General features: G+C 40.4%; 1 protein-coding gene across 1 annotated transcript; it reads left to right on the plus strand.

The window, feature by feature from the left end:
• The first annotated feature begins 5,661 nt into the window (after positions 1-5,661).
• LOC147892662 (uncharacterized) lies at positions 5,662-6,711 on the plus strand. Its single transcript, XM_087386761.1, has 4 exons — positions 5,662-5,854; positions 6,005-6,134; positions 6,252-6,329; positions 6,666-6,711. Exons 1-4 carry the CDS (start codon positions 5,662-5,664, stop codon positions 6,709-6,711), a joined length of 447 nt encoding a protein of 148 aa, XP_087242887.1.
• The last annotated feature ends 16,337 nt before the right edge of the window (positions 6,712-23,048 follow it).

A 23,048-nucleotide genomic window follows, 5' to 3' on the forward strand; every position in this document is an offset into this window, starting at 1 on the left:
TATATAGCCACCAGTCATAGTCAACCGCCACCTTTCCTCCTCCCTCACCACCTTTCCTCCTCCTGCACTTGCTGCAACACCGCCACCTTTCCTCCCTGCATAGCTTCGCGGCACCGCACTCAGTTGCACTCACCTTCGCCACCTTTCCTCCTCCCTCCTGCACTTGCTGCAACACCGCCACCTTTCCTCCTCACCTCTGTCACCGCTACCTCCTTGGTGGGTTGCACGCTACCTCCGCACATTCCTCGACCCCGGCCCCTTCGTCTCCTTCCCATGACAGCTCGGCGCCCATCTCTCGGTGATTGCGCCCCTCCAAAGCGTGCTTCAGGGCTCGGCAGTACTCCTCCACGTGCTTCCATCGCCAGACGTAGCTCCAGCACCTCCTTCGCCTTCTCTTGTTTCCTCCTTGGCTCTCTCGTTTCCTCCTTGGCTCTCTCGTTTCCTTGGCTTTCTCGTTTCCTCCCTTCTCCTTGGCTCTCTCGTTTCCTTGGCAGAGATTTTCGTTGAAGGTCGCAGAGATTTTCGCAGAAGGCCTCCACCTTCCACGCTCCACTCACCTTCCATTCTCGTTTCCTTGGCAGAGATTTTCGTTGAAGGCCTCCACCTTCCACGCTCCACTCACCTCCCTCACGAAAGGTCTCGTGCACTCCCATCTTCTCTATCTCGTCTGCCAAGGTACACGCTCCCTCGCCCACGCTTTTGTTTTTGGGAATTAGCCAAGCTACACACATCCTTTTTTTGATCTACTTTCCACGAGAAAGGGCAGTGCGTCAACGCGCTGCCCTTTCTCATGGAAAGTAGATCAAAATCATTGGGTCCATTTTGATGTACTTTCCATGAGAAAGGGCAGCGCGTTGACGCGCTGCCCTTTCTCATTGAAAGTAGATCAAAATCATGTCAAGTGAGGTATACTAAAAAGCATTGGGGGTATACCAAAAACTTGAAAAACTTTCATCAATTTTTGTCCATGCACCTCAAATTGATTTCGAATTTGTGAATCTTTCTTCTCCTCACATCCTCATCCTCCAATTTTTCAATCTTTCAAGACTTCTCTAGTGAGTCCTTAAGCATTTGGAAGAGCCATGGGGTTAAGCTTTTGTAGGAGCATTTTGGATACCCTTTCCATTGAAATGGACAGCGCGTCAACGCGCTGTCCATTTCAATGGAAAAAGGCATCTAAAATCCTCTTGACGCGCAGTCCATTTCAATGGAAAAAGACATCTAAAATCCTCCATTGTATCTTTCATGTACCACCTTCATATTTGAGTAAAGAAGGAAATTTTGATGCTTGTGACACCAAAATGGACAGCGTGTCAACGCGCTGTCCATTTCAGTATCCCAAGCATCAAAATTGGCCTCTTTTAGGCTTCATAATAGAATTTCAGTGTGGTGGCATTTAGGTGTCAACGCGCTGTCAATTTTGGTAGAAAGAGCTTCACAGTTTAGGACATTGACATGCTCCCACACTTGCAACAGTCTTACTACAATAAGATTGGTTGTTGGGATCAAGAATGCTACCACACTTGACCTGCATGTTGACTTGAAAATAAAGTTAGCTTCCAAATCCGAGAGTTACTGTGTCAAGTCTTGCTCAATAGTGGCCTTGTATTAGGGTAGCATTTTATATGCCCTTTTCACCGAAATGGACAGCGTGTTGACGCGCTGTCCATTTTGGTAGAAATAGCACTAAAATGCACACTACTAATGTGTGCTTTCACAGTTGCATTCAACCTATACATTTTAAGATTTTTATTAGATATGAATGCTCTTTGGATATAAGATCTCAAAGAGGAAGAGTGAAGTAGATATAAGGTCGACATAAATGTCATCTATGTAGCTTTCAATTCTGCAAGTTATTTTGACCACAAGGTTGATTTTGCCAACACATTGTATGCTTTTGCTTTTAATCTGCATTCTTGAATCATGCCTCAAGTTAAAGGAGGAACTCCTTGATTGAGGAAAGTCCTCTATGAAAGACCCTAAATGCATGTGTTCAAAATGATAGTTTAAACATGACTCTGGTTAGTGTTTAAAAAATTTAACAGTTGTGCTCACATTGAACTCTTGATCTTCATAGAATGTTTTGGAGAAGAATAGCATATGCCGTGAACAATAGATTTTTTCTATAGTTTGCTATGCTATATTTGCTCTTGGATTAGATTTTCATTGTCTTGCAATCTCATTTCATATGTCACCAGTGTATGAAAAGGTGTTATTTTTTGTATTTCATTTCAGGATGACTGGAAGGAAAGGTAAAAAGCCTCAAGAGGCTCTGCCTCCAAAGTCAACAAGAGGAAAGAAAATAGATCCCCCTGCCCAATCATCAGTAGGTGGGACAGAAGAACCAGGGAGTGCAACAGGTTCTGAGCCTGATACATCCTCTGCTCCAAGAGATGAAGGACCAAGATTGGAGGAGGTTGAATTGGATGACACTGAAGTGCAAGTGGAAGGAGGAGGTGATGTGATTGGAAAATGCAGGATGCTTGATTCAGATCATTGTCCTCGCATTCCATTATGTAGGTTGATCCCCTATGCACGAGTACGAGGACTGCGTGATGATGTGTCTTCACTAAAAAGCGCATTCCAAGTGGAGGGCTACCTTCCAGAGAAAGGATCTTTCATAGTGTCCGTTTGCAAAAGTGATGGAGAGGAGGTAGTACTGACAGATGATATGATGGAGAGGTGGTCTCCCACTTGGAGAGATGTTGATGAAGAGTTTGAGAATGACTTGCTATCAAGTCATGAATTTAAATTTATGTCAAGAAGGATGTTTTTTGTTTGGGAGGGAAATCATAGGACTACTGCTTGGATGAGTGTTATAAAGGATATCTTTCCTACAAACAAAAAACGACACATAAGAGTGGTTTGCACAATAATTGATCCTAGAAAAATAAGTGAGATTGCTCTATTGGCTGGGCTACAGCGCATGAATTCGTAAGTACTTTGATACCTTTTTTTCTTCCATTATTTTGTCTTGTATAATTCTTTACCTTCATTATTTTTATTTTGTACAAACGAACTAATCTTTTGATGTATCTTGTAGTATGAATGAGCATGCCATCGTCAAACCTAGCCTCCGAGACACACTTATAAATGCACACAACATTTGTGAGTGTGATCCTACGATATTTATGAAATCATTGTCTCCTAATGAAGTGAAATCCATAGAGAACTGGAGGGCTCATGAGAGTAAAGGAAAAAGGCCCTGGTTTCCATTGACAAGAGGTTATCTTGCAAGATTGGTCTTTCAGGTTTAATGCTACACTTCTCTTGGTGCTTATTCTCTTTCATTCCTTTTCTTTCTATAAAAGGAAATCTTTTTTGTAGGTTGAGTACAATACAGAGCTTAAAAAAGCAATTGATAAGATATCCACAAAGATGCCTATAGACCAAAGAACAGAAGCTGAAGGAGAGCAACGCGTCCTAATTCAAAAGAGAATTGCTGACAGGATGGGAAAGGTGAGGGTTTAATTCTTCTTGTTGTTACATTTTTTAATCATTTTATGCATCTAACATGCAATGCTTGGATAGGTTTTGAATTGCATAGATCCAGGCTTGGGTGAGGCCTGGTTGGAAAAGTTATTTGCCTTGCGATTTGATGGTCTGGACTCTTGTGTAACTTTGGAGAAGCTGCAACTCATAGCAAAGTCTGATTTGAGATTGGAGAAAAAAATCATTTTTCTTTCCTTGTTGGAGGCTACTAAACCAATGAGGGATATGTATTTCATGCCTGTGGGGGATGTGGAGTATAGAGGGTGAGTTGTTCCTTTCATAAATAAACTTATTTTGTAGTGTTTGTATATATTATAAAAGTGCCATAAGTCTTAGTTGTGTGAATACTATGTTTTTCACTTGTGTAGATGGATTAATAGAGAGATATTTCTTGAGAAAGTAGAGACCCAGGCTTTGAAATTTCTTGATGACTTGAGGATTGTAACAACCATGGGCATTCCTTTAGAGACACCAAAAGATTACACAATGCAACAGTACATGGAGGACATAAAATTAGAAGGAAGAAAGCATTTGTTCTTAGCTCTACGATCAAAGGATTCAAAGATTGAGAGTAAGGGAGGAAAGAAAGCAGACGGTCTCTCTGAGTTGGACATGGCTGCTCACAGGGTCGTCTACAGGTTGGTCCCTTTTAGTTTTAATGATGGTGCTTTTCTATATGTTTTGTGAAGCTTATAACAACATTGAACTTGACAATCATTTTTATTTGTCTCAAATTTTTTGTGAACCTTTCTTTATATAGGAGGTCCAAATAATTAGTGATTGTTGATTTGTAGGTATCTTGCTCATTTGGCAAGAGAGAGAAAGATCTTAGAGATTCCAAATTTGTGCAAGAGTTGGGTGGAAATTGGTCATGCTGCTTGTATGTATCCTCCTGGCATGCACAATCACTCTCAATGGGAACTTGCAAATTGTCCTTGGTGGATAGACTTCCCCAAGGGACAAGTCTTGGTGCGTGAGAGAGACTTTCACAAGAAATATGCCTCATCTAAGGACATTGAAGAAAGTAAGGATAAAATGGGGGGAAGCTCTAGAAAAACAAAAGCACAAGAACAAAAACAAGAACAAGCTCAAAAGAAAGGTAAGAAATATACATACATGTTGAGTTTCTAATGTTGTTTATGATGAGGGTTTGGAATAGTATACTAATGTTATTCTTTCCTATCCATTTAGATGAGGAGCCATCTAGTCCACCAAGGCAAGATAAGGATCAAATGGAGCATGCAAGTAAGGTTCTAGTTTATTTTTGTTCTTACTATCGGTGTTTCAAAATTTCCTTTGGTTGTGTTTGATAAAAATTTTCCATGTAGGTTCACAATCTATCACAAAGTTGGTACAACATTATGTATTTCATAAGGCACAGTCACCAGATAGTCTATCGACTCGTGGTATCACTCCATTATATGCTTGTATGGTGGGTGATTACATAACCATGGGCATGGACTTTTCACAGTCCAAGAAAAATGAAAAGTATACTATTTTGCATGAGTTTTTCATGAATGTAGTTAGCCCTGATCGAGACTACATGCGGTTGGGTAAGAAGATTAAGTGGGCTGCGGATTTTATATTGGTTGACTTTCCCACTGGATTTCCACTTGATGAGAGAGAACCCATCCCAGTTTGGAACCTCTTATTGGAGGACCATGTGCGTTATGGGCTTGCCGTTGCAGCAGCTTCATTATCAGATAGTGGTTGGCTGGCAGTTATATGTCCTATGGCAGGTAAGGTTCAATATCTAGCACTATTGTTGTTATATGTCCTCTATTCCCATTTTTCTTGTATGAGATAGTGTCATTTGATTGTAGGACATTGTATTTCGTGGATGGAGCGCTTTGCATTTGTTCAAGGCTTGGAAGTTGTCAGACGTGTAGTCATTCATGACAAGCTTCCACATGGATATTGTAAATACCATGGTATAACTCTTAAGGTATGCTACAATTCCATGCATGGTGTGTTGTAATGCTACATTCATGAACTTTTTAATGTGTTTCTTTATGTGGGATTGATAGATGCCATGTTACATGTAGTATGCATGCTAGGTTTTGATGGTAAAATCATATATTTCATTTTTGTTCCATATGTGTGGTCACATGTAGTCTTTCATGCTATGATACTTGTTGGCTAAGGTCATTCTTTGGTATGTGGTTCTCTATGCATGATTCACAGATGCAGTCATCTATGTTGGCTCTAGTATGTAGAGCTAAGAAGACTCCATCAATTTATTTGGAAGAGAGTGTTCCACTATTTCAAAACCTTTCCATTGATCCGCTATCTGATTTATGGACTCACTATGTGCCTCTCAGTGAGAGGACAATAGTGCCTATGTCTTCTCAGATGGCTCGAGGTGGACTTGAGCGATGTTGCTACTTTGTTGGGTGCCTTTTGTCTCTCTTATGTGTTCCAGGAGGATTGGTTTTAGAGATGGGTTGTGGCACAGCTCCTCTCATGCGTGCTTGTCAGGCTACTGGTAGACCTTGTTTTTCTTTTGATTCAGATAGCAGTATTATGGCTACCATTGTTGAGCCACTTGTAGCAGACCATTCCGGGAAACGGGTGAGGTCAGAGCATGATGGTGATGGGGATGAAGATAGAGTGGACCCCATCACAAATCCATATGATGATTAGTATGGTACTGAACTTAGATCTTTCTTTGATGACATTTGGATATTTTTGGATTGTTGTTATTGTGTCTTTAACGTTTTGACTTACTATGGTTTCATTGAATGTATGTTTGATTGTAGTTTGTTACCATGCTATGCAGAAGAAATGGCAAGATTCATGTCAACTAAAAGAAGATACGATGAGAGGCATTCAGATAGGTCACGAGCTCGCATTTACTTTGTTGATGATGAGTGCCAAGAGGAGTAGAATATGATTTAAAAAACCATTTTGATGAGAGCTTGGTGATACTTGTGAGAAGAAGTCCCATTTTGAATATGGTAATATTGCTCTATGTATTATGAAATCCTATGCTTTCAAATGACACTTGGGTTTCTTGACATATGGGTGAGCTGACAGTAATGTGGTAATATTTCTCTATGTATTATGCAATCCTATGCTTTCAAATGATACTTGGGTTCTCCCACATATGGGTGAAGTGGTATTAATGTTATTAATAAGTATAATTTCAAGCAATGTGGATGTTTTGATTGTAGGAAAATAAAACCCATTTTGAATGCAGAAGAATTGTTGTGTATGTGATGCAATCCCACAATTTGAAGTGACACTTCACTTTATTTTGATTACTAATGACACATATTGGAAGTTACATTATTGAGATAATTCTAATCAATTTTGTATCTTTTCTTGTGCTGTTAGTCCAAAACATCACTTTTTGACCTCGGGTTTGTATACAAGTCATTTGACACCCAAATCATGTCAACTACAAGAAACATGTATTTCATAGACACAATGTATTTCACATGCACAATTTAAATGGGATAGGAAGGACAAATACAATTACCATTTGAGAAAGCAAAATGTACAAGATGTTGTGCTTGGATAGTTAAATACAATGAAAACATTAAAAAAGGCGTGAGATATGTTTGCAACTTTATATGAGGCAAATGAATACCTAGGATCTTGATGAAGAGAAAGCAAATCAATAAAAGCTTTTGACATGCGTATATAGTGAGACTCATAGGCATGAATATACAACTTGCAGCCATATGAGGGACTATGAAATATCAATAAATTGTGCAAGTCATCGTCAATAGACTCACTAAAGGATATGAGAATTGAGTTGTTGGAAAAGTGTTAGTTGCTTTAGTCTCTCCTATGCTACCAAGTCCAAGTTACATTATCAAGATAATTATAATATATTATCAACTTGCTTTACCCTCCCAAATATGGAAAGTAGGTTAAGTTTCATTTTGGAGATTCTTCCCAAATAGTGGATTTCACAGAGCTATGTTGGCTACCTCTATAAGGGATTGTGGAAAAGATCGCTCGCTTTTTTGGGCCCGCTCGCTTTTTCTCGCTCGCTCTATCGACTACCTCGTTTTGTTGATGTAACCCGTACAAATAGAAGATTCGCCACCAGCCGTGGAGATTCGTATCCCAGCAGCCACACCAGAACTTTTAGTCGGGAATGTAATCAAGACCAGAGGCTATAGACTAAGTATAGCGACGCTCAAAGGCCATAGAGAAGAGGAGAGCATGAGGGCGAAGGGATGACATAGGGGTGAAAAAGGAATTCGAAGGGGAGGGAAGGAAAAGGGAGACTATGACACAAGGGGAAAGGGAGAGGGGGAAGAGAAGCATGAACATGATAGGAGAAGGAATGTTGAGATGTAGACATCAAGGGAAGTGATCCATACTTTATTGGAAAGAAGGGATGAGAGGGAAATATCAAAATACTAGCTAGGTGGCTTTACAAGAATGAGCGTGTCTCATCAAGGAATAGCCCCTTCCTTTTATAGCCAAAAGAGGGGGTCTCTCCACATTAATGTATCCTCCCACATGCATGGTGTGTGTGGAAAAGTCTCCCATGTGGGCTAGGTGGGTACGCACTCTCAATTGTGTGCGACAACCCTTTGCCTCAATTTTCCACATAAATCAAGCCCCATATCTCAAGTCTATGATACTCCCTTGGTCTCTTTCCAATTTTATAATAGGTTCAAACCTCTAGGAGGACAAGTGGAGGGTTGGCACAAGGAATCTTGCCACCTCATCCTACTTTCCCCATTATTTAACTAGCTCTCTTTGTCCTTCTATACCTCCCCCACATGAGCCTATCTCATATGGAGGGAATAACTCAATATAATAGCCATCTCCACCCATTTTATATTGCTTCTCCCATGGACTTTGAGCCATATCTCACTTAATGCATCCTAGCCTCTAGGTGGAGGGGTGGCACATGGAGAAGCCATGCCACCTTGCATTTTATAATATTACTATCATGGATTATGTACAACACACCTTATGGGTCCTCTTACATGGAAGGGTGTCACATGGTCATGCCTTGCCACCTCAACCTTGGGCCCTATGTACACCATATTTTATTATACTATTGCCACATATACAAACACACATACATATTAATGCATTTTTCCTTAGACAATTTTATCCATAACAGTACAAAAGTTTAGACAAAATCGGGCTAGGAAAGTGCGGTAGGGTCGATAAGTGGGAGCAAAAATGGCCGTTGAGGGTATCCATTTGAGAGGCAATCCTATTTTTAATCAAACTTTGGTAAAACTGGAATGTTCCCCCTCCCTCCCTCCTTTCTCTCAACTTTCATAATTCATGTAAATAAAATTTTCATTCTTCAATTGAAATATCATGGTATATTCTCTAAATTTGGCAGCTTTACATCAAACAAGAAGCATTTATTTTGGAAAGCAATGTTTGAACTTTATTTTAATGTTTGTTACCCACAAGAATTAATAGTCATTTATGTATTCTTTGGGAAATTTTGTTTGCATTATGTAGAGTGCAAGGACCTAATATAATGGCCTTGGTGAAATGCCATCATGACAACTTTATGATTGCCAATTCTTTCCTTTTTATGTTCAATGTAGGGCAATTTCCCTTGCTAGAAATGTATAGCTAGATGATTGTTCAATGTATAAACTGGGTCCTATCTTCCTCGAACAACTAGAATCATTAATTAGTTTTCTTTGAAAAAAATAATTCCTTAGTTTATGTTTATCACATTGTAACTTGGATTAAACTTAATCAGATCATAATTATCATGAAAATTCAAATAAACTCTTTTAGATTTCAACATTGACTTCTAAATGGTTATATATATGGTTGTATATATGTCTGTATGTATGCTTGTATAAATAGTTTTATATGTATTTTCATATATGGTTGTTTATACATGCTTATATATATGTGTGTGTGTATATGTGTGTGTGTGTGTGTGTGTGTGTGTGTGTGTGTGTGTGTACATATATATACATGTGTACACACACACACACACACACACACACACACACACACACACACACACACACACACACACACACACACACACACACACACACACACACACACACACACACACACACACACACACACACACACACACACACACACACACACACACACACACACACACACACACACATACATACATACATACATACATACATACATACATACATATATATATATGTATGTGTGTATGTATGTATGTATATATATATATATATATATATATGTATGTATACATATATACATATATATAAGGTTATATATATGATTTCATAACTTCAAGTTAATGTCCATCGTAAATTCATTTTAATATTACAAAGTATCATCCATATCAGATATAATTTTCATGGTTTGAAAATCATATTTCCTTCTTTTTTCACCATACATCATGCATGACTGATGAAAAATATGCATTGGCATCCTTCTAGCATGTGAGTGTATGTCTGATGGGGGTATGGTACTTCTAGCTAGCTGAGTGTATATCTGATGGGTATGATACTTTGCACACACCTTAATTTAAGTAATTTAATCTATTGTGCAAAGTATCATACCCATCGAATATCATTTGCATGGCTTGGAAAGCCTATTTTCGTGTTTTTCACCATGCATCATGCATGACTAATAAAAATATGCATCGTTCTGCTTCTAGCCTATGTAAGTATCTCTGATGGATATGATAATTTTCACATGCCTTAAAATAATTAATTTCAAGGCCTATGCAAAGTACCATACCCATCGGTTATCTTTCGCATGGTTTGGAAATCTTATTTCCTTGTTTTTCACGATGCATCATGTATATGTGATGAAAAGTTACAACTTTGTACTTCTAGCCCATGTGTGTATCTATAATGGGTATCATACTTTGTACAAGTCATAAACTAAGTAAATCCAAGGCTTGTGCAAAGTATCATATGCATCAAATATCTTTGCATGGTTTGAAAATCCTCTTTCTTGTATAATAATAAAAAGTGACGGGTGCATCTATTAGCACATCGATAGACCCACATCTAAAGGCGTGCCTATATAACAGAGACACGCATATAGACGTGCTATTAGATGCTCTGCAAAAATTAAAAGAAAAAGCAAGATGCACTGTAATTTAAAAAAACAATCAAGAATGCTATGTGGCTATAGGAATCCCATTTCTACATTGTGCAATGCAATTCTTACAACCAAAAGCATTTTAATTTGCATGATTCCATGCACGTCTATAGCTATTGGTAATTTGTTATATATTATTAAATGAGTCAAGGGACAAAGTACTAGCATTTGAAGTGCATATATTATTATACGATCATATACAAGCCGACGATTACAATTCCGAATAAAACATTACAACACCAAAATATTTACATTACAAAGCATTCATTGATAAAACACTGCACAAGGAAATTAAATGCCAAAGAAATTAGAGGAGCGTATATTAATTCATAGCCCAAAAAGTTCTTGTATATACATATAGCATGAAGCCAAGCCACCTATGGCTTCAAGTACAAAAAAAGAATACTAGCTAGGTAGCACTACTTCTATGACTAATCGGAGGCATCCTCATCCTCGCTCCCATCATCACTCCAGTCACCCTTAGAGACTTCTTCATCACCTTCTTCCTTCTCAATATCCCCAGGAGCTTGTAAATGAGGGACAACATGTATCAATGTATGAAAAATCAAATCTTTATTTACAACATTAATATTTTTAAAGTACTTTTAAATACCTACAAGGGCACTCCAGTAGCCCGGATATACTCATCCTCAGTAATCAACCCCTCATCATAGAAACACCTCCAAGTATGTCGCATGTGATCTCTACAATGGTAGGCTATAGGTTGGGATAAGTGTGATCAAGGGCTTGCTCTATGGTGCATGTGTGCATCTAGGGGAGTCACATGTGTGTGTGTGTGTATGTGTGTGTTAGCTGGTTCCCACGTAGTTACAAGAGAGTGGAGAATTGATATCTAACAACCACAATGGTGGGTCGTTGGAGCTATCTTAGCACTATTTTGGTCATAAACCATGGAAATTGTAGTCTTACTTTACTGGTATTTTACTACTTGTTGCATAAATGTAAATGATGGGAAAAGTGCAATTTATCGAGTGAAAATTGAGCAAAAGAGACTACAATGTACATCTACATCCAATAACAGGTTATATAAAAATTAACTTATACCGAGCAAAAATTGAATAGAGGATCTTACATTTATAAAAACTAGGTAATTGTCGAGAGCCTTAAAGTCCAAAAGATTATAGCTAGTGATAATTACCATTCAAATATAGAAGTTAACAACAGTGCATACTGAGAACTTCAAATTGAACAAAAAGAGAGTACATAAATATAATAAAAACTCAATAATTGCTGAGTGCCTTCCAGTGAGCCAAAAGATCATTGAGAGCCTTAGAGGCCAAAGGATTACATCCAGCCATTGCTGAGTGGTTATGAGCCTCGTCTAAGCAAGAGGAAATTTGTACAACTCAATATTTCCACTAGTCTAGCTTGTTGCATTAAAATGTTTTAGGGAGCTAAAGGAGGTGACGATGGAGACCATGCACATTGCTAGGACTTAGATTACGGCCCCCCCAATAAGTCGAGAGTAATCTGTTGTGAAAATATGGAGGCCTCAGATTCCATTCGATTGTGGGAACAAAGGGTCTCCACTAGTGCCAACATTTCTACTCCAGGTAAGTGCAACACAATCACCTTATATGATAAGGCAGATAATATTGGGATCACAATACATCGAGGGGGGGTCACTAGTAGGCATGGTGAAGATGAGTGCTCTGTCCTAAACCAACATGGTTGAACATACATTAGTTGTTGACCAGCCCGGTGGCGTGCTTTATTAGAAATTAACAACAATATATTTCGCAACAAAAAAGCAATATATTATTATTTTTCTAAACCAACTTGGTAGTTGGAACATCATGCAACCATAGCTGCATCATCTCAATCACCAATTATGTGATTGTCTTGAACTAGCGTGGTTGAACAGACATTAGTTGTTGATGGTCTCAGTGGTTGAAATTACTATGTTTCTTAGTACTTAAATTGCTTAAATTTCATTTCCTTGATCATCAGTTATTTAGTGATTGAAATTGTGAAATTTAGAAATGAAAAGCAATATACTTGTTATTCTCTAATATGTACCGTCAGGCTAAACTAGCCCAATGGTTGAACTTGTGATTGTTCTAAACCAGCCCAGTAGTTGAAATTGTGATTGTCCTAAATGTGTCCTAAACAGCTTGGTGGTTGATTATCCTAAACGTGTCCTAAATCAGCCCCGATGATTGAAATTGTGACTGTCCTAAAAACCAACTCAATAGTTGAAATTGTGATTGTCCTAAACTAGCATGGTGGTTGAATTTTTTTTGCTTCTAGTAGCTTGATTAATTCAATTATTAGATGGTTAGTTCAATTTAGATTCATTATATACTTTAATTAGACCGTGTTTTGTGCATACTTTGTTTTGTCTTGTTTTAGTAGTGCGAAAAAGGGGCTCACTGTACTATTGTTCCATTTAAAAGAGGGCTCACTGTTCTGTTGTTCCTGCATGTTGGATCAGCCAGACAAATGGAGTTGTGTCTCAAGTTTATGGATTAGATTCCTGACATTTCACTTGGGCAGAGGAGCTTTGAGCATTGTAAGCCTTGGTACGTCAAGAAACTCAAAGACAAGAATGTTTGTTGTTGCAAAACACACATAGAATTTGACCTAGCCTGGTGAGCTATGAATGACTTGAGATCTGGTTGTGTTGGACATTGCTCCATGGGGATCGATGCCCATGTCTCCCCAATGAATGCATAGTTTGTAAGCCACCTAGATCCTCATCATGTATTATAAGGGAGAGCAGGTTTTGTAGCCTAAGGTCTCTATGGGAGCCAACAGTTTGTCCACAAGGAGACCTAAGTGGCACCGCATTGAATGCATTCATGGCACATGCAAGCATTGCAGTCTGAAGCTAAAGAAGACATTTCATGTCTATCCAAATGAAATGAGGGAAGACAACCATGTTGCTCTAAAATGAAGGAGATTTGAAAATGTCAATGTTGAAGGATCTGATAAAAAGAGATGGCTACTATGACATGAAGTTGGGGGTAATAAACTTCACGCACCTCTTCACTTCCTGCTACTTTCTGCTACTTTCGAACTGACTGACAAAGATATTTACATTGAGAATGGGACATTAAAAAGAAGCTTTTATGCCAAGATACCACACCATACTTTCCTCCCTCACATGAGAATGAAGATGGTAACATCCCAAGTGATGTTGTACTCAAGCCTAGGGAGACGGAAAGGATAGCAGAGGCCATAATCTCAAGGAGCCGCGGTCTGTGCCAAAGAGAAGAGCGATATGTTGTTGAAAGAAGATCTTGCGGCTCAACATGACATGAACTAATATATATCAAGGAGTTTGAAGGGGCTGATTAGGTTGGATGGGTAGATTTCGAGGAAACATTGCACCTCCTTCATAGACACCTTTACACTTAGCTCAAAACACTCTACAAATTGTCATTAGACATAGAGGCCTATAACTTTTAGTAGAGACATGATACCAAAGATTCAAACACACAAAGAGATGTGCCTTGAGATGAGCTTCACACTGATATAAGTTTCATTGAAAAACGATAGACACTTGAAGAGATATGGACAATTTACTGGAAGGGAGTAAAAACTATCATGAAAATAGACTGTCAGACACAGAGACTCATAACATTTTGTAGCAATATTTGATTCAAGATCTAGGCACATAGAAACATGCACCTTAAAGAGAGATTTGCATTGATATATGTTTCGTAAGAAACAGAGAAGCAACCAAAAGTTATGGACAGTTTACTAGACGGGGGTAAAAACTATCATGAAAACAAACTGTCAGACACAGAGACTCATAACTTTTTGCAGCAGTAACTAATTGTGGGGGTTAAAGGTCACTGTGCCTTTACCCCGGTTACGTACAATACTCAAACACATATATAAATGAATGAAAAAGAAGATTAGGGTGGTTCTGCACCCACCAAAACGTGTGGCTTTTTGTCTCTCTCTCTCCTTCTTCCGTTCTTGCTTCCGTTGAGAGCACTCTCAATTGGTATCAGAGCCCAGGTGATCTAGCTGAGCATGCATGAATGCTTGAAGCTCAGCAGCTCTATGGGAAGAAGGAGAAGCTCTGTGGGAAGCTTTGTGGGTGACTTTACTTGCATCCAAGTGTGCAGAGACCTTGGAGGAACCTTTGGAAAAGTCACTTTAGCTTTGCGAAGTGGTTTTGTGAGCCTGTTAAGTGTTTTCAAAGAAAAAGTCATTTTTTTGAGCTTTTCCCTATTCCGTTCTTGCTTCCGTTGAGAGCATTGCCTCCATATGTGAAATGAGTCACACAGATAGTCCCAAATCAGATGAGGAAAGGGCCATGATGGCCAAGGTTCCTTATGCATCAGCGGTTGGGAGTCTTATGTATGCTATGATAGCTACTAGACCAAACATTGCATTTGCAGTGGGAGTTGTTAGCCGGTATATGGCTAATCTAGGAAAGAGGCATTGGGAGGCAGTTAAGTGCATCATGAGGTACATGAAGGGTACCAAGGAGATGTGCATCTGCTTCGGTAAAGGAGACATGCGTGTACTTGGGTACACAGATTCAGACTATGCAAGGCATGTGGATAGTAGGAGATCCACTTCTGGTTATGTGTTCATCTTTGCAGGTGGTGCAGTGTCGTGGATGTCTCACGCACAGAAGTGCGTTGCTTTGTCTACCACAGAGGCTGAGTATGTTTTGCAGCCACAGAGGGTTGCAAGGAGGCTATATGGCTTGATCGGCTACTGGGAGATTTGGGGATTCATACAGGTGTACCAACATTGCATAGTGATTCCATGAGTGCTATTCAGCTAGCACGGAATCCGGTCTTTCATGCAAAGACCAAACACATTGAGGTCAGGTACCATTTCATCAGGGAGGTACTTGAGGACAAGCGCATAGAGCTTGTCAAGGTTCATACAGATGATAACCCTGCAGATATGCTGACGAAGAGTCTACCTAGTCAACGGTTTGAGTATTGTCGTGTATTGATGGGCATTGGATAGTATGCTCACTGGTTGTTCTCCCTTAAAGGCACATTGTCCTTTAAGTGGGAGGTTGTGTGGGTTAAAGGTCACTGTGCCTTTACCCCGGTTATGTATAATATTTAAACACATATATAAATGAATGAAAAAGAAGATTAGGGTGGTTCTGCACCCACCAAAACGTGTGGCTTTTTGTCTCTCTCTCTCCTTCTTCCGTTCTTGCTTTCGTTGAGAGCACTCTCACTAATTCAAGATCTGATCACATATGAACATGCCCTTAAAGATAGCTTTGCACTGATATAAATTTCATTAAAATCGGACTATCGAGTAGAAAGTTATGAGAAAAACACTAATAGGGGGTCAAACTGTCATGGAAATTACCCTCCACCCATGCTAATTTTGCCTAAACAGGATGCTCCCTCAAGACTCCACCTTCATCAACGATCCACCCCTCATATATTTTGCCTAAAAGAGCAAAAGAAGTTTGCATGGCTACTTGGGAAACAGATGGACCATCTGTGCACAGTGAGCAGCCGAATAGAAAGAACTTTTAAGGCTTTGAAAGAAAGAAAAGGGAAGAGACACTCAAGAGAGAGAACCTGAAGTGACCCTCATTACCAATAGAGTGAGAATCCACTCCAATGCAACTCAAAACACTACAAACACAAGGGAGAAGAAGAGGTTTCATACATACAAGAGGGAGCGAAAGTTCCAAGACTACTCATAGAGAGAGAATAAACTAGAGAGAGATGGACTCAAGAGTCTACATAAGAGAATATCTACAAGAGGGAGAGAAGGCTCATGGAAGAGGCTTGAGGAGACTAGAGCTACAGCAACATGAGGCCTAATGGTGGAAGAGATTGATGAACAAGGGAGAGGAGGGCTCCTTTTATAGAGATTTTATCACCCTCCATCCATTTACAATTGCTGCCTGTAGATTCTTGTCCCCATCAATCACATAAGCCCGTATGTCACCATCCATGTCCTTTTTGGCTACTCTTGCCATGTGTCCCATCACAAGATGCTCAAGACTCTTCAAATATTGAGAAAGTCAAGAGTCTCCCCACATGGAGCCCATAGGGACCCTCTCTTTTCCACATGTCCACATCCTCCTTATTCTACATAGGAATTCTAGAAGGATTCCTCTTGACTTCACACTCCTCCACATGCCTTCCATATGCTTGGCATGTGGCCTCTCTTATATTATTGGAACACATGGACATGATCCCACCTCTTTATATGACTCACTCTTCCTATTTTCTAAAAACCCCATAATATCCCATACGCGAATAACTCTCACCCCATACCAAGGTATTTATAATTCATACCTATGGTATTTGCAATGATCCATTCCACTCATCCTCTCAATCCCATACAATATCTTAGAAAATAAAAATAAGTGAGAGCCGCTAGGCTATCACTTAATACTCAAACTCTTATCAAACATAGAGAAAAGCAATACCAATGCCAAATTAAAAATATCAAATTTTGGCATTACATCTTTCCCCCCCATTAGATCCTATTTAGTAATAGAGAGGGTCTGCTAGCCCTCAAGGTGGTCGATCATGGAAAAATTTAAGGCAATACTCATTGGTGCATCGAGGTATCACCATGCCGTCAATATCCTCAAGCTGATAGGTTCCATTGGTGACATTCATATGCATCCTTATGGAAACGTGGCCAAAAGTAACCAATCTATGCTTCTGTTATGGAGTTACCCTCGAGGAAACATGCCTTCTTCCACATATTGCTAAACATCTTGTAGTTTTGGCCATCCAGTGTCTACCCAAGAAACCACCCCCCAGTCTTGTACTACAATGGCTTGAGTAGCCAACTCATTTGCCCTTTGATTTTCTTTTCTGTTTATATGAACAAACTTGCAAAAATCAAATTGACTACATAGTGCCACAACCTTTTGATTAAGCTCCTTTAAATGAGGACTTCTTGTCTTGTAATGCCCTTGCATTTGCTTCATAATGAGCTGAGAATCTCCTCTTACTTCCAATTCTTTAACTTGACTTTGAAGACAACCCTCCAAACCAAGAATCAAAGCATTATACTCAGTTGCATTGTTAGTTGTGATACCTAGAAGCTCTTATCCTTTTGCCCACACCTCTTGACCTTCAGAATTCATCAAGACTATCCCCCCGGCTCCTTGTTGGCATGAAGGACTAAAAGCCCCATCAAAATACAAAACAAGAGCTATTGCTGGTGTATCCCTTTCATCTTTAATGTTCTCCTTACATTTCTTTTCTTCTCCTAGATCCTCCCATCTTGTGAGCAAATCTGGCATAGTGGACCTAGTGGTATTTGCAGTGACAAAAGAGAAAGAGAACTCTCTCTAACAACCATTTTACAAATCTCCCCCCAGGATTAGGCTTGCGAACTAGATATGCTAATACAGACTGAGAGGTAAGGAAGAAAAATGGTTGAGGTAATAAATAGGAGCGAAACTTTCTGACTGAAAATACCAAAGAGAGAGCTTGCTGCTCCATTTCTTCATACCTTGTTTCCACCTCTGTAAGCTATCGGCTGGCATAATAGATGGGTTGCATTCTACCTACCTCTCCTTTTTGTCGCAATACAGCACCAATTGAATGCAAAGATACACTTGGATTTACATAAAATTCTTGAGACCAATCAGGGGCTTCAATATTGGGCCCTTACTCATGGCCTCCTTAAGTTGCTGGAAAGACTCTTGTTGCTCCACACCCCATTGGAAAGAAACTCCTTTTCTTGTCAACAAGTTCATGGGATGCACTATCTCTATGAAATCATCACAAAAGCATTGATAATACTTGCTCTTTCCTAAAATTCTGCGAACACCAGTGACACTCTCAGGACTTGTTGGCAATGCCATGATTGCTTGGACCTTGTTATGATCCATTTGTAGGCCTTCTTCAGACACAATATGCCCCAACAAGACTACTTTTATTTGAGCCAAATCACACTTGCTAGGATTTAGGCACCCTTTTGTTTCATCACTCATGAAACTTTGAAATATAGCTGGTGCATTGGTCAACCCAAAAGGCATCACTCTGTAAGAAAAAACTCCCCAAGGTGTGACAAATGATGTTTTCTTTTGATCTTCCTCCCGAATATGAATTTGAAAGTACCCAGAATACCCATCACATACAGAATACATCTCATGCCCTGCTACTTGGTCTAGTATTTCATCTTGGAATGGCAAAGGAAAATGATCCCTCTTAGGGCATGCATTCAAAGGACGAAAGTCCACACAAACTCGCCACTTATTTCCTTTCTTTGGTGTGACAACTATAGGAGATATCCATTCTGAATCATCAATAGGAAAAATGTGAATCCTACCTCAAGTAGTTGTGTTACCTCTTTCTTTAGTGCCTCAGCTTGGATCACCCCCAATCGCCTTAAGCATTGCACAACTGGCTTACTTTCTGGCTTCAACTCAATCTTGTGCTCCACAAGAGAGACTGGTCGAACCTGTGAATAGCTTGTTGCAAAGAGACATGGAAAATCATCTAACATATCCAAGTACTGGAGCTTCTTACTACCTGAAAGAGAATCACCAAGAAGCTCTTCATTGCATTGGCATCGTTTAGTGTGCTCCACATCCTCCACATGAAGTGTCTCTATAGGATCTTCTTGCACCACCACCTTGTTCCTTCCTGACTCATCCCGATCAGCACCAAGACAAAGACCAAAGGCCACTCCTTCCACCTCACCCTCTGAGTTGGACTCCTCCGAGCTACACCCTATCTCTTCTTCTTCATCGATTGAACTCTCTGATGTTGAAGATTCCTCCTTAACAACTTTCTTTTTGCGGCTTCTAATGTTGTAGTGCAACTTCTTATCATTTCCCTATAAAATCAATTCTCTAGTATCACTTTTGAACAACCTTCACCTTGCGTAGCCAAGGCCTTCCCAAAATCAATGGATAGGCACGTGCATCTGGCTTGGTAGGGATCACCTGAAATGTAGTCGGCACAAAAATTCCATATACATCCACTTCTAGATTCTTCACAACTCCCAAGGTCTTAACCCAAGTGTTGTCAGCCAATTTGATGTGATAAGGAGAGGTAGTACTAGAGTATTTTAAATCAGCATCTATCATGGTCTTCTCACTCATGACATTAATCAATGCACCTCCATCAATGTACACATTAGAAATCACTTGACCATCAATGATCACATCAACCACAGGTATATCATCACCAACATCTATATCTACCTTTTGAACAACAGGAATGGCACTTTTCTTCTTTTTCTTCTTTGACACTCTTGTGCTTGCTAGCTTTCCCCATTTCTTTCGTAGTTTTGGAGACAAAGCAAGTAATTGACCAAAGGTGATATGAGCTTCCTTTTCTTTAAGGTCGGATAACAAGTCATAGCTTCCAATTCCTTGTCCTAAAGGAAAGTCTGACTGGCTAATTCTCCTTCTAGATGCCTTCTTTTTCTTACTACGGTGTTCCTCTTCCTAATGTTCCTCATCTACTTCTTCCTTGCTTTCTTCTTCTTCTTTTGCTTTACCACGCCCTCGTTTAGCCATCATTACCTCTCTTTCCTCATCCCCTGAAGAAGCTTCTGACAAGGATACTTGTTTTTCTTCTTTCTTTCTCAATCTAGGACACTCGGGCAATAGTGACCTTTTTCATTACATTCATAGCAAGTGAGCCCACTCTTATCTCGAGGCCTATTTTCACTCTTTGGTGCTCTAGGTTGTCGTGCATTAACCAAATGCAATTTCAAATAAGCAAACTCTACCATCAATTGGGAAATATTATGATCTAACTCATAGGACTTTGGTACCTGAGAGTGCCCATTACCTCCACCTCAGAAGTTGAAGCTGTTGAAGACACAAAAGAGGATTCGATCTTTAGAGAAGCTTCTTTCTTGGTCGCAATGCGAAGTGCCTCCATGTATGTTGTTGGATCTTTACTCATTACTTTTGAGCGAAGACGAGCCTCCAAAGCCATAATAAATTTGCTCATCTTTAAGTGCTCCATCCTTGAGAGACTTTGAGGGACCGATGATGCAGATGCCATAGTTTGCAAAGCTGCCCTTTCATGCTTTGTCCATAAAGTTTCATATCGGATTGCCAACGCAGAGACCATCTCACCCTCTCCTTGATAGAATCGGTCCAACTGCAACATCAAAGCATTTAGCGACTCCACTACCCCAAATCTCTGCTTCATTGCTGCTACCACTTGGTGCCAATCCTCCTTGGTAGAGTCTAGCAAGGCCTCATGCCAACTCAAGGCTACACCTTCAAGAAAATTAGGCAAAATCTCCGCCTGATCCTATAAGATATCAATGCTCCACTCTTGTGTAACTACACGGGAACCAGCTAACTCTACTTGTAAGCCCCCCATATGAGGAGAAGGCATTTGAGTAGCTCGGTTATCCAGTAGGTCCTGGTTTGGATACCAGATGGGGGCCATGTGTGGCCTAATGGCTGGACGGCTTCAGATAGAGTTGGCACACCGCCAACTAGGCTACATGCGCTACATGCAAGTGCGGGAAGGCATCCCTTGACTGACCACACTAAGGATAGACGGAGCATTTCCTGAGGCAACCCACTCTCAGGTTGCGGGGCCCATTTAGAGCCTCAGATGATTCCGGATGGCTCTGGACCATAGGTTAGTTGCTCTGTTTTGTGCACCGGTTCTATCGTATGGTCAGTGGCCTATTTCGGGACCGACCCCCAGTCGACCGTTTTGGGTGGACTAGGTCGGCCACCCAATTGGGCCTAACCGACTATGACTGGTGGCTATATAAGAGCAAGCCTGTGAAGTCCATTTCATCACTAGCTACAGCAACCCTAATTCCTTAGCATTCAGTCTCCGTCTTCTACTGTTTCCAGCATGCCATCGAAGCTTCTTTCACAAGAGCGCACGGTTGGGAGGCAGCGCCATCTATTGTATCAGTTCTACAGTAATCAAATTTTTTATTCTCCATACTATCTTGTTTTCTCTCTTGCGTACGAGATCCTATTATCTGTTGAGCACAGATGTTGTATTATTTTCTTACATGGTATCAGAGCCTGGACTCTAGCAAGAAGATTTGGTAGTGTGTTTTTGCGAGTAGATTGTGAGAGATGGCCCAGCCCACAAGACTGTGAACCCCACCGTTCAGTGAAAGCGAAAAGTTGGATGACTCTAACTATCCACTCTGGAAGTTCAAGATGAAGGCCATCCTAAGGGCATACGACCTTTGGGACACTGCTACTGGGGTGGACGTGAGGCCGGTTGCGAGATCGGATCTAGCCAATGCAGGACAACAGATAGTACCAACTTCGGATGAGATTCTCATGTGGACAAGAAGAAATGCAGATGCGCTGTGTTCTATTGTCTGCAGTGTTAGTGATTCCATAATGGCATTAATTCAACATGTCACCATAGCAGAGGAGGCATGGATGGTCTTGAAAAATCAGTACGAGACCATGAATCAGACACGGATTCAGAATCTAGAGACTCAACTCGCGAACGAGAAGTTGTCTGAGTCTGAAGTGACAGAGAAGTTCACCACTAGGGAGAAGAATCTGCACGATCAGATGATTGCGATTGGCATCACCATCACCAGCAAGAATCTAGCATGAAGGTGCATACGGATTCTCCCACCAAAGTACGATCGTCTTGTTACGGCACTGAATACACAGAACTGAAATCTGCCCCTCAACTTTGAGGATTTCAGTGTGAAGAACAGAGTAAAGAAAGAGTCCAGCAACAACACACAGGCAACACCTATAGAGCTATTCGTAGCAATTGAGGAGATTTGCATAGAGGCAGTTCATGTACTTGCAGATGAACCTTGGATCATTGACAGTGGTGCATCGTGCCACATGACCAGTCGGAAGGATTGGTATACCTCTCTACAGCCAGTAGGGAATGACATCCTAGTAGTAGTCGGCAATGATGCAAAATGTCCAGCAAAAGGAAAAGGTACAATTGCTCTCAAGTTAGATGGAGTTGTAAAATAGTTGTCCGATGTTCTTTATGTGCCAGATATCAAGAGGAACTTGTCCATTTCTACAATCACGGATTGGGACCTCAAAGTTCAATTCGATAAGAATGGTGCACAGATCTTGGATCTTCAAGGAAAGGTCATTGGTAAAGGTACACGGTGCAATAACATTTACGAACTCTTAGCTTTCAGTGCTCAAGTGGATGTGAAGAACACTAAGCTGTGGCATGAGAGGTTTGGTCATCTAAACCTTAGTTCTTTGAAGGAGATGCATAAAAGTGGAATGATTGCAGACCTACCAGAAATTTCAGATCTGCCCTATGTATGTGAAGCTTGCATGATGGGCAAGTAGCATCGGCAGCCCTTTCGTAAAGAGGCCAACAGAGCAAAGGCTCCTCTAGAGCTCGTTCACATGGACCTTTGCGAAAAGATGGAGTCGGAAGCTTTGGGTGGTTCCTACTACTTCATGACGCTGATCGATGACTACAGTAGAAGGATATGGATATACTTCCTGAAGACGAAAGACGAGGCTTTTAGTAGGTTCAAGGAATGGCATGTAATGGTCGAGAAAGAATCAGGGAGGAAGGTGAAGAAGCTGAGATCAGACAGAGGTG

This window comes from Dipteris shenzhenensis, chromosome 16 (assembly GCF_047967505.1).
Source record: "Dipteris shenzhenensis isolate YYH24624 ecotype China chromosome 16, Dip_SZ_1.0, whole genome shotgun sequence".
In the NCBI taxonomy this organism is placed as follows: domain Eukaryota; kingdom Viridiplantae; phylum Streptophyta; class Polypodiopsida; order Gleicheniales; family Dipteridaceae; genus Dipteris; species Dipteris shenzhenensis.